Here is a 25132-nt window from a genome sequence, read left to right as displayed (position 1 = left end):
TAAAATATGTATTTTTAAAATATTATGTATGTTAGATCAGGTCATCCCATATTTATCAACCTAAACCCAACCTACGATTAATTGTTTTTTAAAATTGATGAGTTGGTTAGGGATTTGGATGGGCTATGGCACCATGCAATTATCTCTGAGTTGTGAGATATAAGATTTAAAATGGTAAAAATAATAATAATAAAATGTTAAAAAGGTAATAAAAAGATAAAATGTTAGAAAAAAAATTTACTATGTTAATTTTTAGATCAACAATTAGTATTTGCATGATACACCAAATGTAAATATGTTGAGTAGAACCCTTAGAACTAGGGGCGTGCATAGGTCGAGTTGGAGAGGTTTTTCAACCCTACCCAACCTTGTTAGGTTGAAAAATTCTCAACCCAACCCACATGGGTCGAATTGGGTTGAGTTGGGTCAATGGGTTGAGCATATATGTTTTATGCCTCATAAAAAATTGGGGTTTTGTCAATTATTTAAAAAATCTTTTCAATAAATTATTACAATTCATATAATATGCTTAAGTTATATTTTAGAGTTTCAAATTCATTAAAACTAATTCTCAAAATACCAAAATCAATCGAACTAAAAAATTAGAATAAGGATAATAAAAATAAACTTATCTATATGGTGGGTCAAGTTGGATCAAATGGGTTGAAAATGCTATCAACCTAAACTTGACCTTACTCGAGACTAAAAATAAAATTTCAACTCAACCCAACCCAACCCACTAACCTATGAAACCAAATCAAAAGGTAGGATAAGGTTGGGTTGTGTCGGTTTGTGGGCTAGGTGAGTTTAATGCACATCCCTACCTATATAGAGGACTTACCAAAATATTTTATTACCCGTCCAATAAATATTGCATTTTTTTTTTTTTTTTGAGAAGGGATAAATAAATATTGCATTTAATGTACTTTCCTTTCAAAACAGAAACGAAAAAAGCAAGCATAAGTTTCTATCATAATAGGTATGTACAATTTGATTTTTAAAAAAATTGCATTGAAGACTTTAAGTGTATATTCAACTTCTATCTTTAACCTAAAAACGAAAAGGTAGTTGAGCACTCCAATTCAAAGTTTCAAACTAGTGATAGAATATAATGCCACGCACACGCAATAGTTGGCAATACAACCCATCAAAATGAGGAGCACAAAGTCTAGTCAAATATTAAAAGTAAATGTGATAACTATCTGCATTGACGGCAGGTACGTACCCAAAATAAATGCCCAACCGACAAGCCCTCGTCTTGTTAATTCTCACAATCATTCTCCAAGAAAGAAAAATAAATAAAGTCCATGTCTTAAATCTTAATACTCGCAGGATCGAGTTGGCTAAGTAGATTTTATGATTTTTTAATATTTATGAAATCGTAAGTTTGAAACTTTTTGCTAGCTTTTTGGAGTTATATCTAATAGATTTCTAATTGTAAATAACATGGTGTGTGTGAGAAAGGGAGCTGCATATATCCGAGAAAATAATTAAATACTATTCCTTCCGTCTCACTTTTTTTGTCTTCTATTCCATTTTGAGATGTCCCAAAATATTGTCCTCTTTTTAAAAATAAAAGTCATTAATTTACTAATGTTCCTATTATACCCCTATTAATTTACTAATTCAATTTTTTGATAAATTTTTTTAAGGGTAGTTTTAGAAACTTATACATTTTTAAAAGGTAGACAAAACAATAAATGATGTTTCCTTAAAAAGTTTAACTTTTCAAACAAGACAAAAAAAGTGAGACGGAGGGGTAGAAGATTTATGGATAACTTCATTAGTAAAAAAAAAAAAATTGAAGAGCAGCTTAAATAACCAAATAGGGCTGAAATTTGTAATTTTCTGTGAAGAAGATGTCTTGAATGTTATATCACCGCCTTAGAATACCTCAAACTCAAATCATACTTATATAAAGAAATTACTTTTGATGGCTACATCTTCATTATAATCCTAATTATGCAGTTACAATGAATCCTAAGCAGGATTTGTATAGAAATTAAAATCTATTGTTAGGTTTGCATGGACTCTAGATATAATTGGACCTCTTACACGCCTACATATATAAACCTAGTACTTCTAACACTTCATAATGATAAGTATTATCTAGAACAAAAATTGGAAAATAACGAGGACAAAACAGTGAGTAATAGAACAAAGTTTCCACCCACCCACTACTTGGACGTAATTAATTATAGTATTCAAGTGTACTTTAGTTACATGACTTATTTAATAAATCATGTAACTTATTTGAATAATTTAATGAATTTTGTGATTTAATACATGTAAATTGTTTTATGAACAACTCGAGCTCCATTTGGGAAAAACTTGTTTATGTTTGTCTGTTTAAAAAATAAGTCAAGTTCAAGTCTTAAATTTAGGCTCAATTATTAAACGAGATATTCTCAAACATAATAATGTATTTGTGAACCAGCTTATGAATATGTGGGCTACTATATATATAATATTATATTTCTATATGTATATTTGTCTAAAAATATATTTATATAGGCTTGAAATTAGATTATATAAGTTTGTCAATAGGTTCATATGATATTAAATTATTATTTGTAGCTTTATTGATGATATAAACAATTTATTTGTAGTAAAAATTCATAGAATTGTGAAAAGTTGAAATATTTTAGTTATGGTTTCACAATATATAGGAAAATAATATGTAAATCAAGTAGATCATGAATAAGCTCGAGCTTGCTCGACAAGAAAATAAGTCAAGCTTGAACATAAAATCTTGTTTAGTGTTGAACTTGAGCTTAGCTTGTGTTCGAAAAAAATAAATAAATAAATAACGTGGTGTCCTTGTCTAATCCAGGAATTCTCACCAATTGGCCATGGAAGCCTCTCGGAAGCTTTAAGGTGGTGTCCTTGTCTAGACAGTCCATTTCTCTCTCTTGCACACTCACACCCCGCACAATAGGTAACTGCATTTTGGACGTGGGTTTTTTTTTTTTGGTGTGAAATTTATAGTAACTATAAATTTCAGAGAGTACATGAAGCTTAACAAATCGTTGGAAATGAACTCAGAGAGTAGTTTGATCCTTTCAAGAAGTTTCAGTCAAAAGGTAAACCATAAAATACTTTCCATCTATTATCTCAATCTTAAGGACATAACATATTTGTTCTTGTTTTCTTAATTTCTTTAAGGCTTTCTCCCCTCTAGCCATATGTGTGTTAAAAATACTTAGTATTTAAAAAAAAAAAAAGTTAATGCTAAATATTTAAATTAATATTCACAAACTTATATATTATTAATTGACACCATTTCTTTTCAACACCTGAAAATTCTAATATCTAGGTAGACAGATTAAATTAATATCACCCATCCAATAAATATTGCATTTAAACATACCGGGACCTTTCAAAACAGAAACAAGAAAAGCAAGTATAAGTTCCTATCATTAAAGAGAGAGCATGATATTAAGTACGTACAATTTGATTCTCAAAAAAGGTGCATTGAAGACTTGGTCTTGAAGTATATTTTCAACTTCTATCTTTAACATAAAAAAAATAAAAAGGTACGTACTCCAATTCAAAGGTTGCCTGTGTTTTGGCTTCAAACAATTTCAGGAAATCCTTTTACACCTTTCCATGTGTTTGGTTGCACATGAAAAATAGAGTTTTCCGGAAAATCATTTACTTTGATCATAAAATAAGGCCTTTAGCCTGGAAAATGAATGCAGCTTCTGTTTTACCTTCAAATCATTTCTGGGCACATAAACGCCCACATAGAGAGAGAGAGAGAGAGAGAGAGAGAGAGAGAGAGAGAGAGAGAGAGAGAGAGAGAGAGCCCTAACCCCAGACGCGCCGGCGAGATCGCACCGCTGAGATCGCACCACCACCGAGATCGCACCCCAGCACCGGCGTCGCCATCTAGATCCTCACCACCCAAGACCAATCCACCTAAAACCAATCTCGTTCTCGACCCAAACCTCATCGGCACCGTCGTTCTCAACCCAAAGCTCATCGGCGCCGCCAATCTCATCGTCTCAATCTCATCGCCCATGACCGATCTCGTCGCCCATGATCCATGACCGATCTCTCTCTTTCCCTCAGTTTTCGATCACTCTCTCTTCCTCCCTCTCTCAGTTTGACCAAATTTTTTAGTTTAATAAATTGTTTTGAGCAAATTTTTGTTTCTTTAAGTGTATATATTGACATTTTCTGCAATAAAATTTGTTTGGATGCTGAGAAAATGTGAAAATTTTGTAGGAAAATAGCATTTTTATAATGTTACCAAATACTGAAAATCGTTTTCCGGACTATTTTCCATTGCACAACCAAACACCCGAATTTTATTTTCCTTACGGGAATTCACTTTCCCCTGCATTCATTTTACACTTAGAATTCGATTTACATTAAACCAAACGCAACCAAAGTTTCAAATCAGTGATTGTATATAATGTTGACACGCACATGCAATAGTCGGCAATACAACCCATCAAAATGAGGGGCACGAAAGTCTGATCAAATATTAAAAGTAAATATGATACATACCAGCATTACCGACCGCTGTTATGTATTGTTAGGAGGCATTTGGTTCGTCGTAATGTTATATTACACCGTAATTTCTATATATTAATAGGATTTAGAAAGTTATTTATAACTTCAAAAATGTCAAAAATACCCATAATCTAATAAGATAATCATTATTCCTAAAAAATAAAAGGGTTAAAATTGTTATTCAACAACATATTTTTTTTTTAACTACCAAAAAAAATTTTTTCCTAGCACACATCACATTTGATACATTTTTTTCCCTAAAAATTAGCATAGCAATTTACTGCTTTTCGAAATCCTAAATTTTAACTTCTTAAAAATCCCTTCCTGTGTAACCTCACTAACAATAAACAAATTCAAATTTAAAAATTACATTAAACCCCCCCCCCCCCAAAAAAAAAAAAAAAAAAAAAAAAAGAGCCTCATCGTATGTGGACCGCGTGTGATGAGGCTAGTATTACATTACTATTATCTTACATTAATGTAATCTCAATACAAAAATACAACATTACATTGTTTAGGAAGGTGATGTGATATATTTTGTAATTTTAGATTATGGTGATATTAAAATAATAATAATAAAAGGTGATGAAAATGGTGACATTACTTTTGGCGACACTATATACGCAACGAAACTAGTTTTGTCACCAAAATCACAGGCGATGAAAATAGGACCTTTGGTGACAAAATTTTTCGTCACCAAAAATTCATTTTGTTGTAGTATGTACATCCCTTGGCTTGTCAAATTCCTACCCTCTCTCTCTCTCTCTCTCTCTCTCTCTCTCTCTCTCTCTCTATATATATATATATACATATATATATATTGTATAAAAACTTTATTTTTGAGTAATTATGCAGTACTTCCTAAATAGTTGATTGGTATGCCTTCTTTTTACATGAATGATGGATCCTAAGAATGAAATTCAGGTGAGAGATCATTTTTACCTTTTTACTTTGCCTCCAATTTCGATTGAAGTGCATAACAAATTCATAACACTACTCTTATATACCCTTGGAAAGTTTTTTATTTTTTGTGAAATTAATTTAGTATCCTTATAATTAATTTTTGGCAAAAATACGGTTTTGGTCCCTTCATTTTGGGTCTATTCTCATTTTGGTCCTTAAATTGATTTTGTGCCTACCTCAGTCCTTGAAAATAAAAAATCATTTCCATTTTGGTCCATGCCTTCAACCTAGTAACAGAAAATGCATACATGGCAAACGGAGCATATTGTTGGCATGTTAGTTGCTGACTGCGTGACAAATTATGGAGCTAACGTGGTCATTAAAAAACATTTAAAAATGCCACATCACCATATAAATTAATTAAATATAAAATCAAAAAAATTAATTTCTCAATTTTAATTTTAAATGAAAAAAATATAAAACAAACAAAAAATACAATAAAATACAATCTACTTAAAAATAGTAATTAATTTTTTTTCTTTTCATTATTTTCGGAAGAACAAAATGTGAGAGGCGGAGCTTAGGATCTTTGGTCATAAGTGTCTGGGTAGATCAAAGAGAGAGAGAGTGAGCAACGCAAAGATAAAACAGAGAGAGATCTAGAGCAAAGAAAGAAGAAAAAGACCCATAAACCCAACAAACCAAAACATTGAAACCCAAAAAATACATTGCAATCCGAAGCCCAAACCAACAACAAACCCAACCAACGATCACCGATTAGACCAACCAACCAACCAACCAATCTTGCAATTTGAAACCCACGTTAACAAATAGGACCACCAATCACCACCACTGCCACCAATCAATCTATTAAGCCACCACAACCCACGCCAACAACAAACCCATCCAACGATCCACCCCCACCCACCACCAAAGTAACCACCACTTCACAACCACTACTAACGTTCTCAGCCCATCTCTCTCTCTAAATCCTGATCAAAGCCAGATCCCAAAGAGAAAGTTGAAAGAGAGAGATCTTGATTTGAGGAAAAGCCAAGAGAGAGAGAGAGAGAGAGAGAGCTTTAGACGAGATTTTTGAAGAAAGAGAGAGAGGGAGATTTTGGTCTGAGAGAGAGAGAGAGAGAGAGAGAGAGAGAGAGAGAGAGAGAGAGAGAGAGAGAGCTTTTTGATCTAAGAGAGAGAGAGATTTTGATCTTAGAGATTTTTGGCTGTATAACTGAAGTAAATTTAGAGATTTTCTCAATCTTTAGAGATTTGAGCTTTAGAGATTTTCTCAGTCTTTAAAACTGAAAAAGTAAAATTTTTTTTAATTAAAATTTAAATTGAGGAATTAAAATCTTTCTGTTTTAATTTTTTTTTAATTAAAATATTGACGTGGCATTTTTAAATGCCCAGGTAAATTTTATTAATAATATTTTAATGGTCACATCAGCAAGCAGAACACTCTGTTTTCCACATATACATTTTTTGTTATTGAGTTGACAGCAGGGACCAAAATGGAAATGGTTTTTTATTTTCAGGGATTGAGGTGGACGCAAAATCAATTTATGAACCAAAATGAGAATTGGGCCAAAATATAGGGACCAAAAGTGTACTTTCACCTTAATTTTTAAATTTTCCCTTCCCATTTTCTTACTATTTTCTCTTCTCTTCCCTCTCCTTCCATGCAACCAAACATAAGGTTAAGGTTAATTGTTTATTTTCATGTGACTAATTAAAATAATCATTTACCTTTCTTCTTCTTCTTCTTCTTCTTCTTCTTCTTCTTCTTCTTCTTCTTCTTCTTCTTCCTTTTTTTTTTTTTTTTCTTGGAGAAACAATCATTTACCTTTCTCAGTGGCGCCACCACGTGTAGCTCAGGTTGTTCTCAGGAACACCCTGACCTGAAGAAAAAAAAATTATATGTAATAATTAAAAAATTTTATATTTGATCTGTATTAGGAACACCCTCAATCACAAAATTAGGAACACCCTTAAATTAAAAAAAAAATTACTTGTTCTACTTTCAAGAGAAAAAAAAGCCCAAAAAAAAAAAATTTTGAACTCAAATCTTGAAAAAAAAATATAACAGAGCCAAACCCACAGCAAGCCCAACAAATTACAAAGGTAGAAAACCCACAGATTCTCAACAACAACAACAACAAAAAAAAAAAAAAAAAAAAAAAAAAAAAAAAAAAAAAAAACCTTCAATATAGAGCAAATCACTAAATCAAACATTACTTCTAAATCAGAAATCACTAAAGGCCTAAAGCAAACCTAAAGATAGAGCAACGCCTCAAAGGATTCAGAGCAACGCCTCAGCTCGCTCGCAGCTCACTCGTCATCGGAGATCGATCACGTCACTTGCAGCTCACTCATCGTCAAAGATCGGTCTAGTCCAAAGCACATCATTGCTTGCTCCTCGTCGTCGCTCGTCGCTTGCCCCTCATCATCATCACTCATCGCTCGTCAGAGATCGCTTGTCATTGCCTCAGCGGCCTCAGCCTTCAGGCCTCCCTGCTTGGCTACTCTGGTGCTTGTGCTCCCTCCCTTAAGGTATTTCTCTCTCTTTTTCTTTCCGACTCTCTCTCAATCTCTGACTCTCTCTCTCTCTCTCTCTTTATCTGAATCACTAAGCAACTGAAATGAAAATTATGAAATGAAATTAATGAATGAGAGTCTCTCTCTCTCTCTCTTTATTCTTTAAGAGTCTAACTCTCTCTCTCTTTTGAACTGTGAGTTTGTGATTGGCTAGCCAAATCTTTAGCTTTATTAATATTTTGCTTTTTTCCTGTTTTTTGACTTTTTGAATTTGGCTTTACCTTATCTGTTGGTGTTGGTGTGTGTTGGTGTTGGTGAGATATTAATTGTCTTTTAGTGTAATGTGTATTATGACTTGTGATTGTAAAATTTTCTGATTGGCAGCTGGCTCTTGTGATTGGAGGCATCAAACATGAGACTTGTGCTTGTCTATTGAGTGGGGTGGGGGTAGATGGGCACATGGGGCTTGGTAAACAATCATTAAAGCAATGTAATATGCTGCACATGAGATGCGTAATGTGCACATGGCTGGCTCTTTTAGTGTAATGTGCACATGGGAGCTAAACAATATAACAAATTAAAGCAATATAATTAATAACAAACAAATTAAAGCAATATAATTAACCAATACATTATAAAAGACAAACAAATTAAATTATGTTAGGCTAAACAACAATTAATAATTTCATAATTAATTAATGAAACAACAATATAACAAATTATAGTTTATAAAAGACAAACAAATTAATGAAACAATTAAACAACAATAATTAATAATTTTATTAATATTTCAAATGAACTTATAACTTATTGTTTATTCTTTTGCTAGAATTATGGACAAATATTTGATAAGAAAACCACGTACCTAAGATTCATTTTCTGTGCAAGATTCATCTTCATCTTCTAAGCGAATTTGTGTTGACTTTAACTTAGAAAATCTTGGGTTACGAGAAAAGATATTATATTATCATCCTAATAATCATGATGAAATAAGAAGATATTATTTACAAAAGGACCCTTGTCAACCTGTTTTCCACCGTGATGATTACCCTATATCATATTTTTTTGAAAAGTCCTGTCGTCACTTGTCACTCGCCCCTCATCTTAATAATTTATGCTTGTTGAGGAACACCTTGGAAAAAATTCATGGAACCGCCACTGGCCTTTCTAATGCAATACGCTTTTGCAGAATGTGCTAAGAAGTAGCTACCAGCATACATAAATCTTGTGTTGGAATCAAATTAGTCATATTAAAAAAAATTTAAAAATTAAATAAATATTTTATAATATAAAATATTAACTAAGTATTGTTTAAGTGATATCAAATATAAAAATTCCAATTTGAAGATGTTAACGTTGCCTTAAGTCTCAATCTGTTAAAACAAATATAAGCATTAAGGCATTTGAAATGTTAACATTGCCTTAAGTCGCAATCTGTTAAGATTGTACAAATATAACCATTAAAATTGTATGTATTATTCAGACTATATTTAAAATTTAAATTTATTTTGGATAAAATCTAATTTATTTATATGAGCTAAACGAGTTTGTGTTATCTTAACACAAATAATGAACCAAATAATTTTGAGTTGATTGTAAATTAAACAAGTTAACACAAAACTGACGTTTCTTTGATGAAAAAACGGACTCAATTATCATGACAATATAGATCGACTAATTTTGATATGAACCCATTTGACTATAGAAAAAAACTTAACCTGTTTCGACCTCCATTTTTACACTATGTCTTAACTTGCAAAAAATTGTATCATATCTCGACTAGTTTTGATCTCTTTTCTTAGCCTCTTTTTTGTTTTTTAATCAGTCAGCATACGCATTATAACCTTTTATATATATATATATATATATATATATCTCTCAGCTTGTCTTCTACAAACACACATTTTATGTTTTTTTTTTTTTTTAAATAGAAAAATTTAATATAAAAGTAGTTGTAATGGGCCCCGCATTAATGAATAAGGTTAATAGCATATATATATATATATATATATATGTATGAGCCTTCCATGGGTTGCATGCAGAGCAAGTGAAGTAGTAAAGAAAGAATGGCTTCTAATCCAGGAATTCTCTCCGATTGGCCATGGAAGCATCTTGGAAGCTTTAAGGTGGTGTCTTTGTCTAATCCTTCCAAGTTACATCTCTCTCTTTGTACACACAGTCAGTCACACACACCCCACAAAATCTTTGCTTTAAAGTTAGGGTTCTTGCCTTCCTGGTTGTAATGTCAGTGAAGCTTTCTTTATTTTGTTAGGTTTTATGACAATATTATATTTGGAGTCCTTTGTTTCTTGAATTCATTTCTATGTATGTTGTTGTATTCTTTTTTCTCTGCCTCCTTGTAGTTGTTGGCTGTATTATGGAGTTTGGTCCGTGGCCGCTACAACGTTCTCTTTGTTTCAATATATATATCCTTTATTTAGGATGGAAAAAAAAAAAAAAAAAATTTTGCGTTTTGGTTGTTATTTTGTTTGTACTAGGCCTTAGTACTCGATTTTTGGGTCCACCTTCGTGGACAAGTTCGGATTTGGACCACTGTATAAGAAAGGAAAAATATACATATACTTGGCTACCATTAACTTCATTTTTTTTTTTTTTTTTTTTTTTTTTTTTTGTGAAACAAACACAAATACAAGAGAGAGGGAAATAGGTTCTAACACAAAGACCCTCAAAAGATATACATGCATATACTTGAGTTTTGGGAGTATATATACAAGTAAAAATAGACTTCAACTTAAAAAATGCTTAATTATAGGACTGTAAATGAATCAAGCCGATCATGAACAATTCGAACTCAGCTCGATAAAAAACTCGTTCATGTTTATGTGTTTATAAATAAACTAAGTTTAAACCTTAGTTTTAGGCTTGTTTAATAAACAAGCCGAACCCCAGTAAAAAAATTTGTTCACGAACAAACTTGTGAGCTATTAGGCTTGATACAAAACAATTCAAGCATAGACTCATTTATAAGTTTATATGTGTTAGGTGAATATACTCATTATACATATCTTAATAATGAGATGGCCAACATGGGATCACTACCCATTACCATAATTTTTTCCTTCCCTCTAAACTGTTTAAGAACCATTTTAGACTAAAGTTACATTTAAAAATTAATTAATGAATTAAGTGGGCCATATATGATCCTTCCCTATCAACCATCTAAAGTAAAATTATGAAACATTTTAGTATTTTCTCATTCATAATAGTTACAAACAAGTATTTTTCTAGTTTTTCATCATCTAACGCGAATATAAAAATTGTATTTTGAACAATTGTTAAAGCTATAGACAAGAAATGATGAATTAATTAATTTAATTATGTAAATTTTTAATTTGAATAATGGCTAATCATAATTAAGACTAGATGCATTATAAAATGAGTATACAATTTTTTTTCTTCTTAATTTTAGAAATTTAAGCATTTAATAATATAATTTTTTAAAATCTCAAGCTCAAAAGCTCGACTTGAGCTCAAGTTTGAGCTTCATATTAAGCTTGAGCTTAATATTAAGCTTGAGCTTAATTGGCTTGACTAATTAATCAAGCCAAGCCAAGCTAAGCTCAAGCTTTTTGGCTTTCTCACAAGCTTAAGCTCAAACACTATTTTTAAGCTTGTCACAAGCTCGAGCCAAGTTTGAGCTTTTGAATTTTCCTGACAAGCCAAGCTTGAATATGCACTACTCAACAAAACTCGGCTCGTTTACAGCCTTACTTAATTATGTCTTCTACTTTCTTTTTCCTTTCTTTTTTTTGGAAAGAAACAAGTATATATGATTAAATGGTTTGCACTTCGTATACTAACTTGTCATTGTTTCATTCAATCGAAGTATTTGATATTGGCTCCATGGGCGGTACACAGCATATACTCATTCCTAGTCAAGGAAGAGAGTGAAAGGGACCTTGCCAACTTTCTCATACTCCCATTTCTATTATGGAGGGTGCTTCACAACCAGATATGGATTAGTATTTCTCGTTACCGAAATGCAAAAGGCAACAACCTACTTGTTGACAAGAGTCTTCAATTTGAACAAGTTGACAGAGAGCAAAGTTGGTTAGTATTAATTTTATTTGTATACACACACACAAACCTCTTTTTTATTTTATTTTATTTTTTTTATTTTATTTTTTTTTTTTTGCTGAGAAAAAAAAGGGGTAGGAGGTGACCTAAGTTGGCATCTTCTATCTGGATGTGACCATAATAACACCTTACTCGGTAAACCTAAGCCTATGAAAGTAGGGAATCCGAATAAGCCATAACTGTGCACCCACACATGTTGCATCTTACAAACTATTAATAGGCAAGGTCCAACGTATGTGAACAAATATTTAGGGATGTTGTAATCTTATGTCTTTTTATGCTAATATTTAGGGATGACCAAATAATTCTGGGTGGAATCATAACCTACCTAGTCAACACTACTGTGCCAGGGGGTTCACACTTTCCCATTTGGAGAACAGATGGAGTAATTCTAGCAATTCTACTTCATGCGGGTCCAGTGGAGTTCCTCTACTATTGGCTCCATAGAGCATTGCACCACCATTACCTTTACTCTCGCTATCATTCTCACCATCACTCCTCAATTGTCACAGAGCCTATCACGTGTAAAACCTATTACTATATGTTTTTGTTGCATTTGCTTTTTCATTTATTATCATTAGTCACAAATTTATGAATTTTATCAATTAATACTATACCTCACATTCATACAAGTAGATGGGGCCATGAGAGGCTTTCAGAATAATCAAAAAAATGCATTATTGTACATATTTACATGAGCTATAATAAAAAATATATATTATTATTATGGAAAATTATATCTTTACGCACATTCACAATTCATGTAAATTTTACTTTGTAGACTAAACAAATGTATACAATATTGTACACATTTGCATGAGCTATAATATTGTACACTATTCATAGAAATGCATACAACTAATTGTATGCAAACTAAATAAATATTATTATTATTATTATTATTAGTAATGTCCATGGTTGTCAAAATCACGATCTGGATCGAAGGATCGTACGTAGGATCGCATAAGATTCTATCGATCCTACCACCACCAAAAAAAAAAAATGATTTTTTTTATGGGATAAATTTTTTGTTTTGATGAGGCTTTAAGGGTTTTTATTTTTTTATGTTGTGATGGTATGACTTTTTTTTTTTTTAATAAAATTATGTTAACCTAAGAAAATGTTTTCTAGTTTCTAGTTCACTTATAATCAAAATGAAGCAATACTTCATCATTTTTAAATGAAGAATTTGATGTTAACTTTGCTGCCTTTTAAGTTACAATGTTGTTAAATCTGTTTGATCAATATACTAATCTGTGTTCTAATATTACTAAAATATTTTTTTATATATAATTTTATCAGTTATGCTTGTATTTGTATATTAATTGATTAATTTTTTTGAGCATGCTCTTTAATTGTTGCTAAGTGGTATAACTTGAATAGTTAAGTGTAAAATTGTATCTTGATGTCTTTTGCAGCTCTAGTGTACAAATATATAATGTTTACATAGATGATGAAATGGATGATAATGATTAGGAATTTAGGACGGTGGTTATAAGACCCTTAGAATGAGAATAATTAAATGTTTAGTTCACCTTAATATTCATCTTGCTTTTGGATTTCATATTTTAGTTAACTAGTTTCCATTTGCTAACTTATTTTGGATTTCAAATTTGGAACTTAGAACTTGGAAAATATTCTCCATATGTTTTGATAAATATTTTGCTATTTGATTGCTAATTAAACATTTATTGAACTTTTTAGATACATTGGGTCAAAAATTAAATATATTTGTTTCGTTAGTATAGAATTAGCGATGCATGACATGCAAATTACATCATATGATGCAAATCTTAGTGTTTTTATTTTTATTTTTTTATGGATGAATTTATAATTTATGTAATTATTCAACAAACAAAGTCATTATCAATGTGTTTTTTGTTTTAAGTTTGAAAATATGTAGGATCTTACGATTCACGATCCGATTCTACAATACTACCTACCTTCAATGATCTTACATAGGATCCTGATTTTGACAACCTTGATAATATCCCACAAAGTTGATGGTCAACTTAAAAACTAAAAAGAGATCTAGCTTTTTGACATTTTATTTTCTATGAGTAAGTTTGATTCCTGCAGAGAGGACAGGGAAGATTCAAACTAATAATAACCTTCATTTATAAGTTATGTATCATACCCGTTATGTTTATGCCATGGGCTTAATCATTTGTGCTACCCACGGAAGATATGTTAAGGTTTCGAACTTCCTTAAAATAACTTTTTTTTTTTTGTTGAAGAATTCCTTAAAATAACTGATTGGTGTGATAATTTATAATTGAATTCTGTAAATATTCAGTAAATTTTTTCATCTTTAAAGAAGTTGCATTAGCAAGCTACTATATAGAATAAGTTTTAAAGAATGGGTAAAGTACACTCATAATATTTATCTAATAATCATATTCTTATATTTACATAATGTTTTTCTTTTTTATGGCAGCTGTCGTGCATCCATTTTCTGAGCTTCTAATATATTACATGCTCTTTTCTATAACACTAATGACGCTCGTCTTGACGGGAACTGCTTCTTTGGCCTCTATTTTCGGTTATTTTACTTATGTTGATGTCATGAACAACATGGGTCACTGTAATTTTGAGTTTATTCCAAAGTGGTTGTTCTCTTTGTTTCCTCCGCTCAAGTTTCTCATGTACACTCCTTCGTAAGTCATAACCCTTATCTTCTATATAATTCTTTATTTAAGTTCTTGATTTATTATTCTCTTTTTTCACACATATATGTGCATCTAAACAAACACGCATTAAAGAAAAAAAGAAACGTGAAGAAAAAAATGTATGCAACTTCTTAAAATTTGGATTGTTCCAAAAATCACCAAATTATTTGTTAAGATGACCGACTTCCAAAGGATGATGATTTCAACATGGTATACTGAACTAGCTTACGAAAACAAGAACATAGATATTTATTGATTTATGTAAATTTAACCAGTAGATTGTAAACCAACTGGCATTTCACCCATGGACATTGGTAGCATGAGACCATAGGTTTGATCATATACTTGGATGCATGAGTTATTTTACATTAATGAAAAGCATTATTCAAGTTATATTAGGTGTAGCTTTTAATAATGTTCCACCATCTAATAATTTTAATTTTTTTTTTTATTAGACATATATTTTGATAAATTTAACATTGGATTATATTTTCTTCTTATAACTTTCACAATTATTGCAAAATTTCAAGATAGATAGAGATCAATAGTTGTTTCATTCTCTTCTATAGAATGTTTAAGTTCTAAGTTTTTTTTTTTTTTTTTTTTTTTTTTTTAAATCTTAAAATTAGGAACAAAAAAGAAGGTAAGAAAATCTAGGAATACAACTTAATTTTTGTCACAACTTTTAACGCCACCTTAAAAATGAGTTTGTGAATTAAATAGGAAACAATATCCAATTAACACGAAAATTAACATAAACATGTAATTCACGGTAAGATCTTAAAGATATTAATATAATAAAAAGTTACTATAAGTTACAGTGTATTATAATCTTACCAAAAAGTTTAAATTTGTTTATTAGGGAAATAGCTAGAGATGCTCTCTTAATTATCAAGATACTGATAGCACCTTTTCCAAAACAAAAAATGATCGTACCTTATGCATTTGATATTTGAAACAGAAGAACACCTCATTCTACATGAGAATTCTAAATAATAATAAAAATTTTAAACTATAAATAATCACTTATCTCAAGAATTTAAATTTATTAAAAAAAAATCTTATATTAACTTGAGTACTTAATAAATATTCTAACTATTCTACTTACCACAGGTTTCACTCTCTACATCATACGCAATTTCGAACCAACTACTGTCTTTTCATGCCTCTTTATGACTACATCTATGGTACTATGGACAAATCCAATGACACACTATATGAAATTTCTCTCAAGAAGAAAGAAAATGTGCCACACGTAGTGCATCTAACACATCTCACAACACTAGACTCAATCTATCATTTGAGGCTTGGACTTTCTTCCTTGGCCTCTACCCCTCACACCTCAAAATGGTACATGTGGTTAATGTGGCCCCTGACATTATTGTCTACAATGTTAACGTGGATTTATGGTCGTACGTTTGTTGTTGAGAGGAACCAGTTCAATATGCTCACCTTGCAAACTTGGGTCATCCCGAAGTATAGTGTACAAGTAAGAAAAATCTTCACCACCAGCTCTTAATTTTGTAGTTTTGTTAGATGTTTCTTCCCCAACTTAAACAAGCATTTTTCATCGTTTATAAAGTAATCTTGTTGGTAACCAATGTATTCCAAATTTTCAATCAATAATTATGCTATTTTGCTTTCCTATTTATCTACATATTGTTACAGTACTTTTTGCGATCGCATGAGAACTCTATCAATGATTTGATTGAGCAAGCCATACTTGAAGCGGAGAAAAAAGGCGTTAAAGTGTTAAGTCTAGGTCTCTTGAACCAGGTAAGTATCAGTTTTCCCTTTTTCTTTATGTAATTTAAAAATAAATAAATAAAATTCTTTTCATATATCGGAACTAGTTATTAGAGTATTCACATCAATTTATGCAAAATTTATGTCTATTTAACCATAAACCCCTTTTTTTCTCTCTATTTTACATACTTACTTTTTGAAATACTTCATATCAGATTATCTATTTTACATTACATTTCATTAAAATATCAAAAAAATTTAATTTTTTCTCTTTTTTAACACACAACAACCATCATCCACTTTTTTCCTTCACTCTTGAGATATGTAAAGAAAGGATTAAAACAAAATGCATAATGAATAATGTCATTATAAATTTACACAGTTACTGTAACAACCATGTATTTTTACAACATTTGCTTGAATTGATATGGGTGAATTTTGGGCTTAGTTGGCTAAAATGTGATACTTTTTCTATTATACAAGCACTTATGCAAGTGCCCTTAATTATCTTCTTAATTTACTACTTCAGTGGGACTTCTTTCTCACGTGAAATATTGGTGGCCTTAAATTTGTTCTCTCTTACAATGGTGTTAGTGAGATAGGAACTTAGAGAGATTAATAAAATATTATATAAAATATAGTGACACTTAATCCAAAAATTAAAAAGAATTTGATTCGATTATATTATATTAATTCTTAAATTTCTTTCCATTCAATTTTTTTTTTTTTTTTTTTTTTTTTTGGTGTATGGGACTTCTAGTAACATGTGTATACTACACCCAATACTCACATATGATAGGTCGATACATGATATTATCTCTCTCTCAATACATCGAATGTTTTGTAGGGGGAGGAACTCAACGGATATGGTGGAGTCTATGTCAAGAGGAATCCTCAACTGAAAATAAAGGTGGTAGATGGAAGTAGCCTCGCAGCTGCCATTGTGCTAAATAGCATTCCCAAAGGGACAACCCAAGTGCTCCTTCGAGGCAAAATCACTAAGGTTGCCTGTGCAATTGCAGTTGATTTATGCAAACAGGGCATTCAGGTATGTTTAACCCCTCATATTCATGTTGTAATAAGACCGGTACTCATAATTGGAACATTATTTTGAAAGCAAAAAGTGCAGCCCCATTACTTATTCTTTGTTTCTCACCACCAAAATAAGCTTTAGATACAGTCCTGGTATTTGACTAAATGTTTCATCTAACCAACCTATCATCAAATTCTACTTTCATATATAGTCTATAGCAGGGGTTATAATTAGTGTCGGAGTCTGAAACTTTTTTCAAGGGGTCAAGCTAATTTGGTAAGATAAAAAGTATAATTGTAATATGATTTAAAACTTATTATTTTCTCTTATATAACTAAAATCATGGCGATCATAATTAATATTTTCAAATATTTTAAAACTACTTTAGAGATTATACTATTGAAGTATACTGATAATTTCAAACATTGTGATGAAACATATAAAGATTTACTAAATTTAAATACTTAAAATTTTTTTTTTGAGAAACATATACTTAAAATATTAAATGTCACTTTACATGCCTAAATATATACAATGTAATATGAGAAAATAATAATAATAATAATAATAACTCTACTTTTCATAAATGACATAAAATATGGATCTCTAACTCCTAACCACAAAATTCGCAATTTTCATTTCTTATAACAATAAAATAAAAATAAAATAATATTAAAGTTTCCATATCTTTAATTCTCTAAACGAAAATTTTAACAAAAGTAGAAGATATTTTCTATTTGAAAATGAAATAATTAAAATAAATGACGCTTTGATTTAGTGATTTACGTATATGGTATAAAAGTAATTAAAAAAAAATGATGCATCAATCATTTAGATAAGCCTATCTATTTGTCTAAAAATATATCTTGGATATATACAAACTGAATTACGTATGCAATAAAAGTAATAAAAAAAAAAAACAAAAATAAATAATTTAGTCATTTATAAATGTACGCTCTGTTTGTTTCGTTGGAAAACCTTCTGTAAAGATAGTTTTCCACATTTTCCAGTATTTGGTAGCATAAAAAAAACCTAGTCAATGAAAAACTATCTTTGATCAACGGAAAACTCTAATAAAAATAAGGCTTATTTTCTATAAGCTGTTTTCCAAAATTTTTTTTTTGGAAAACAATCTTTCTCTCATGCGTTGCAACTCCTATAAATATTATCTTCATCTATAGCCGTGGGAAACATAATTTTTTGGCGCCTTCTCTCACTCATGGTAAGTTTTCTCACTTTTTCTCTCTTCCCTTTGCTTTTTCTTTCCTCACACCCTCACCGTCACTAACTCTGGTCTCTCCTCTTCCCATAGATCTCTCTCTTTAATTGTCTCTCTTATCTCTTTTCTCCATGTTTCTCTTCCCCTCTGTAACACAATTCTCCGATTAGATTTTTCTTTACTTCACTGATCGATCAATAGCTCCGACTTGTAAAGGAGAACAAATTTTCAGCAGTAATTATTTCATTCCTCTCTACCAAAATCTCAATTCTTTGCTTTGAATTTCAAGCTCGATTTTCTTTTTTCTCTAAGAAATTTTCGATTTGATGGATTCCAGGCAGAAATTACTTCTTTTTTGTACATAAAGTGCAAAAAAATAAAATAAAATAAAAAATAATAGAAGAAGAAGAAGAAAGAATGAAAGAAGTAAAATATGAAAATTTTAAACATAGTACCTATTTGCTCTAAATTGCTTTTACATGGGACAATTTTTACCGTGGACTAATAATATTGTTATATAATGAATGATAATTGTTTAGGAGAATTTCATTTGTTGGCAAATACATTTTTTGTTGGCAGATACTCTGTAGTAATGATATATTATGTAGTACATTATGTAAATACATAATTTAGAGTAATATTGAAGACTTGTGGTTGACCATAGTAGACAAATGGTTGATATGTATGTGTGTGTGTGTGTACGTACGTTACTTTCTATATATATGAGCAAAATGAGTGGTAGAGATCATGAAATTTGACAACTAATTAATTTTGATTGTATCTATTGTCAAAATTTTAGATTAATTAGTATGAAAACCAAATTCATTCTTGGTTTTTTATTTATAATGATTACATTAGTTAGTTTACATAATATACATGTTTTAAATTATACAAGAAATATTTTAAAAAAAAATTGCATACCAAACACTAGAAAACATTCTTAAGCGTATTTTCAAGGTCGTTACCAAACACTGGAAAATAAGACAGTTTTCTACAAAATGCTTTTTGGAAAATGAACCATTTTCCAGAAAATGTTAATGCTGAAACAAACAGAGCGGTAGTATAATTTTTTAAAATTTAAGAGAACTAATAGTTAAATTTTACAAATAAATTTTTATTCTTTATGAAAAATATGAGAGGGAGGAAGAATTTTAAAAGGCCAGGGGGCTCATGGCCAATTACCATAGTCCCCACTGCTTAGATATATGTTTTCAAATTTTTTATCTTCTAACATGTGTTGAGACATTTTAGGTAGCTACATTACAGCAGGATGAGTACATGAAGCTTAGCAAATCGTTGGAGATGAGCTCAGAGAATAGTTTGATCCTTTCCAAAAGTTACAGCCAAAAGGTGAACCATTAAATACTTTTCCTGATCCATTATCTCAACCTTTATACTTAGTTATAACATATAATATTTGTTCTTGTTACCTTATTCCAAAAGATTTATATTATTATTCACAAATTAATTGAGATCATTTAATTTCTACACCTAAACATTCTACTATCTTATAGATATGGTTAGTGGGAGATGGATTGACTGAAGAAGAACAGTTAAAAGTGCCGAAAGGAACATTATTTATTCCCTATTCACAATTTCCACCAAAGAAATTTCGAAAGGACTGCCTATACCATAGCACACCGGCAATGTTAATTCCCACTTCTCTTGAGAATGTCCACTCTTGTGAGGTTCGTAATATTACTCTAAATGATGTTTTGTCTTGAGCATTTACATTCAATTTTACAAACTATAACCAAATTTTAAAGTAAAAGCTACTTTTGAGTTTTGATGGAGCACTCTCTCCAAGCACCAACATATTGCAAAACTATGAATATTTATAGAATGCTTTAAATTTGATCGCAGAACTGGTTGCCAAGAAGGGTGATGAGTGCATGGCGTATAGCTGGGATAGTGCATGCATTAGAAGGATGGAATGAGCATGAGTGTGGTTACACAATGTCCAGCATGGAGAAAGTTTGGCAAGCAAGTCTTCAACATGGGTTTCAACCTTTGATGTTCTCAAATGGATCTAAATACTAGCTTCATAAGCATATGGTGGTGTATTTTAATAAAAATAATAAATTAAAATTTCCTATGGAATGTTGGTGTATTTTAATAAAAATAATAATTTTCATACTTTTGTTGTTACAAAATTTGTTATGGAATGTTATGCCACATTAACTAAATGAATTGTTTAAAAAATTTGTATTACATTAACCCTGGCTTCATTATCTTTCTAATTTATTTGTCATTATGTTGTGACTATAAACATAATGTATTTGTTTTTTTAACTGGTTAAAAATATTAGTGCAAAAAAGACATTAGAGCATTCGCATCAATTTATGCAAATATTTTTGACTATTTTAGTATAATTTTTTTTTCTATTTTATATAACCACTTTAATTTTCAAAAATACACATTATATTATCTGTTCTATTATCTATTTTATTAAAATATCAATTTTTCGTGATTTTTTAATTGTTGCTCTCTATCTTCAGTATTACTCACACATCAGAACCACTATTCACTTTCTTTTTTCGATTTCGAGAAACACAAAGAATGAATAAAATATGCATATACACAACTCCAGTAACTATGTAAATTTACACAGCTATTATAACTAAAATGGAAAATGAACCATAGATGTATAACTTTACATAGACTAGTATAAGTGATTTTTAAAGTTAATTGGTCAAAATTTTGTATTTAAGCTATTTTCATGAAATGATGCAAGTACTCCTATAATCTCAAAATGAAAAGTGTAAAATCACATGCCCAATAGTGTCCTGCCTAGGAGAGATTGGGATGACCCCTACTCGGCTTGTGAGCCCAACAGTTGGCTTAATGCCTACTACTGAGTTAAAACTAGCAAGATATAGGATTGAGCCATCAGTCTTGATCCCAAGTGCCACTGCTACCAGATTTGCCGCTACTGATATTGTTGGTCCACTTCTTGACCCACAAGGAGTTGCTGATAAGACGTAAGGATTCTGCATGCAATAGCAAAACATTGGGGTCTTGGTCACAATTAAGTTTATTGGCTTGAATCAAAGTCACATTAAGTATATAATTTTTTTTAAAATAAAAGTATTGGCAAAAATGGCCAAACAGCATGTTTAGATGAAATATTTAGTCATTTATCACTATTTGCAAAATATTTAGTAATTTATCACTGTTTGTAACTCTAATTTTCAAAAATCAAGTCCCTTAAAAAAGTGTGACATTTTTTAATAAAAAAAATCCATGTCAAATTCGAATTTATAATATAAATCTCGAGTTCTTTGAACTCAAGTTATTTAGAAATTTTAACTAAAAGAACTGTGTGAAAACAGCTTGGCAACATGACCGTAGAGATTTTTAGAGAAGTTTTGTTTTACGTGAGGATTCACAGTTTTAGAGCTGTGTGATACGTTAGAAGATGGTCTGACTTTTTTTCAAGCCTTCTCTATTCGGCCAAACATACTGGGTATAGGCTTTAAATATCAGGCCCAACCATTAAGTGCTTGATCACGCCTATGGACTTTCTTGTAGGAGCAAGCTTGCCGACATTGACCTTCGTGCATGCACAATGGTAAATTGTCGCGAGTTCCTTAAAAAAGGCCGCACTTTTTTAAAGAACTCAATTTTTTTGAACTTGAGTTATATGTTAAATTTGAGTTCTTAAACTCAAGTCATGAAAAATTGATCTTTCTCCAAAAAAAAAAAAAAGTCATAAAAAATTGATAAATTGTTAAATATTTCACAAATAATAAAAAAATTACTAAATATTTTGCTCAAACATACTATTTGCCCATTTTCACCTAAAAGTATTTATATAGTTTGTTAGTACTTCCTGTTAGCTCATTTTGATAAATTTGTTTTCTGGGCAAATTCTAGCTAATATTTAAGTTTACTTGAGTTTCAACATCTTAACTTTGATAATTTTTCTACTTTGATTTTTTCCCCTTTTTAAGGTTAGTTTTTATAAATGTCTGTTGAAAATTAGATGCTAAAATTGAGAATTTGAGAACCATTACATTATTGGTTTGGGATCTCTATTTTCTGCTAGGGTTGTAAATGAAATGATATATATGGTTTATAAATAATTCAAGTTTGGCTCAGGAAATGTTTTCTTTATATTCATTTATTTCCCAAAACATTCTATTTAAGCTTGCTTGTAAAATGAGCGTAGTTTCAAATATAATAACGTGTTAGGGAACAAGTTCATAAGTATGATCTTCTCAACTATAGCATACCAAATATTATATGTATGTACATGCAAAAATTACTTATGTCAATTTGAGATTGAATTGTGTAATTTTGTAAACAAATTTGTAAGATATAAAATTACTAATTATAATGTAGGAATAATAAAAATTAAAATAGTATATTTCATAATAAACATTATATACACTTTTTACCATACAACGTTGATAAATCCAATTTCTTTAAGTTCATAATGAAAATTTTTATGTCTATATAACTCAATTAATATAATTCCAACTGTAATTTAGTTCTTAAGTATTACTAAATATTTGTGATATGATAAAAATATATTTTTTTTTAAATTAATCATGATTTTTTTTTTTTTTTTTTTTTTACATATATGGGGATGAATAAGTTAGCTAAATAATTCTTAAAATCTCTAATTTTTTCGATAAGAAAATGATCAAAGTTTGAACGTCTAATTTAACTTGTTAGAAGTTTTAGTTTGGTTGAATTAATTCACTAATTCTTAGCTTTTAATACTTATATATATATATATATATATATTATATTATATTATATATTACTTTGCCCTGGCCACCTCTAGCACTAAAACCATTAGGTGCTTCAAGTGACCTAAAATTAAACCATTATTGCACTCGTGGTCTGCCTTATCAGCTTCAGATAGAGCATCTGGGTTCACCTCTATGACCCCCGGCCCATTAAGGACCGGGTTGAGTTTCCGGATTTCTCTAATGTAAAACTCAACGAGTTGTCTCGAGGTGAGTTGGTTTTGCTTGAAAGCAAGTTGGAGGTCATCAATGGTTGCTTCTCTGATTGAGAAACCATAGCCCGTGATAATGTGAGACCCGGATGGTAATATGGCTAGGAGAATTAAAAGAAGTGATGAGATTGAGAAGTTAGAATTGATAAGACGTGAGTTGTCATTGGTAGCCGTTGGGTGTTGGCTAGCTATTTGAGCATGTATATATATTCACATTACCAGGCAATAGATAATCAAAATTAACCTGCGAGACCCATGACAGTTTATATAGTTTGAAACACGAATTAACAATTATAACACATTTGAGATGGTCTATCTATTAGTAACCAAGTTAAGGTTTGGTCTATATTTTGAACATCTGTATTTTTTAAACTTAAGTTTTTTTTTGGTAACAAATATTCAATAACAATGTTACATTAGAAAAACGAAAGCACATTAAAAATATAGCAAACTCATTTCTCTGCCTTTTGGCATCAGGAACCTATCGTCACAGGAATATTCGAAAAGGTACTTGGTCCAGTCAAATATATGAAAGAAGCTAGCCTTTGTTTTTCCGGTAAGAAATGGTGTAGGACAATTTATGGCCTCTGCGTATGTCATGTCCCATCCCATTTTAATGGGTTTGGACAATGTGAGCATTTGCAGCAGTGGAGCTATAATGCTATAATGCTAAAATTTAGCTCCACAAACACAAAAACTTGGCTGCAGCAGTGGAGCTAAATCTAAAAAATTTAGCTCCATTGCTACAGTGCACATCTATATATAGATGTGCACTGTTCATCAAAGCTAAAAAAAATATTAATTTTTTATTATACGTTCACACTACCTTTTTATTTTTTATTATTTCTGCATTTCATTCTCCGTGTCTCTCTCCTCACTGTCTCTCTCCTCACTGTCTCTCCATCTCTTCTTTCTTCTCCACAGACCTTCCCTCCATCGCCGATCTCACAAGCTCTTCTTTCTTCTCCACAGACCTTCCCTCCATCGCCGATCTCACAAGCCCTTCTTTCTTCTCCACAGACCTTCCCTCCATCGCCGATCTCACAAGCCCAGCCGCCGACCCTTTTCTCCATCCCCGATCTCACAAGCCCAACCGCCACAAACACTTCTCTCCATCGCCGATCTCACAAGCCCAGCCGCCGACCCTTTTCTCCATCGCCGATCTCACAAGCCCAACCGCCACAAACCTTCTCTCCATTGCCGATCTCACAAGCCCAACCACCGACCCTTTTCTCCATCGCCGATCTCACAAGCCCAGCCGCCACAGACCCTTCCGTTTCGCTTTGCACTCATTCTGTTTCGATCGAGAAGGACCAAGCCACGCCGTTGGCGGCGAAATCGGGCGGTCAGTATCAGTTAGGGCTCGATTCGTCAGTGAAGGCCGTGAAACCGTGCCCCTTGGCGCAGGTCTCGTCGGCCGGTATCGAAACGGA

The 25132-nt window shown here is 31.1% G+C and overlaps 1 protein-coding gene and 1 pseudogene across 2 annotated transcripts; one reads left to right on the top strand and one right to left on the bottom strand.

Moving 5' to 3' along the window:
• Positions 1-24772, bottom strand: part of LOC126705147 (probable amidase At4g34880) — a 74678-nt pseudogene extending 49906 nt beyond the window's left edge.
• Positions 9976-20947, top strand: LOC126705299 (very-long-chain aldehyde decarbonylase CER1-like). 2 transcript variants are annotated; one of them, XM_050404192.1, is made up of 10 exons: positions 9976-10091; positions 11813-12036; positions 12355-12587; positions 14501-14720; positions 15846-16221; positions 16401-16508; positions 17326-17526; positions 19982-20080; positions 20245-20418; positions 20594-20947. In XM_050404192.1, exons 1-10 carry the CDS (start codon positions 10032-10034, stop codon positions 20768-20770), a joined length of 1872 nt encoding a protein of 623 aa, XP_050260149.1. In that variant the 5' UTR covers positions 9976-10031; the 3' UTR covers positions 20771-20947. The 2 variants fall into 2 exon arrangements, with proteins under 2 accessions (XP_050260149.1, XP_050260150.1); XM_050404193.1 differs by lacking the exon at positions 12355-12587.
• Positions 24773-25132: the final 360 nt, after the last annotated feature.

The sequence above is a fragment of the Quercus robur genome, chromosome 11 (assembly GCF_932294415.1).
Source record: "Quercus robur chromosome 11, dhQueRobu3.1, whole genome shotgun sequence".
Classification (NCBI taxonomy): Eukaryota; Viridiplantae; Streptophyta; class Magnoliopsida; order Fagales; family Fagaceae; genus Quercus; species Quercus robur.
The sequence above is the reverse complement of the archived record's forward strand: the minus strand, read 5'-3'. Positions and strand labels throughout refer to the sequence as shown.

Bases quoted from the DNA above. Each gene is read 5' to 3' on its own strand.
- LOC126705299 (XM_050404192.1), top strand. From the start codon at position 10,032: ATGGCTTCTAATCCAGGAATTCTCTCCGATTGGCCATGGAAGCATCTT. The intron at 16,222-16,400 runs GTAAGAAAAATC...ATATTGTTACAG, and splicing joins TCCCGAAGTATAGTGTACAA to TACTTTTTGCGATCGCATGA. The intron at 20,419-20,593 runs GTTCGTAATATT...ATTTGATCGCAG, and splicing joins AGAATGTCCACTCTTGTGAG to AACTGGTTGCCAAGAAGGGT.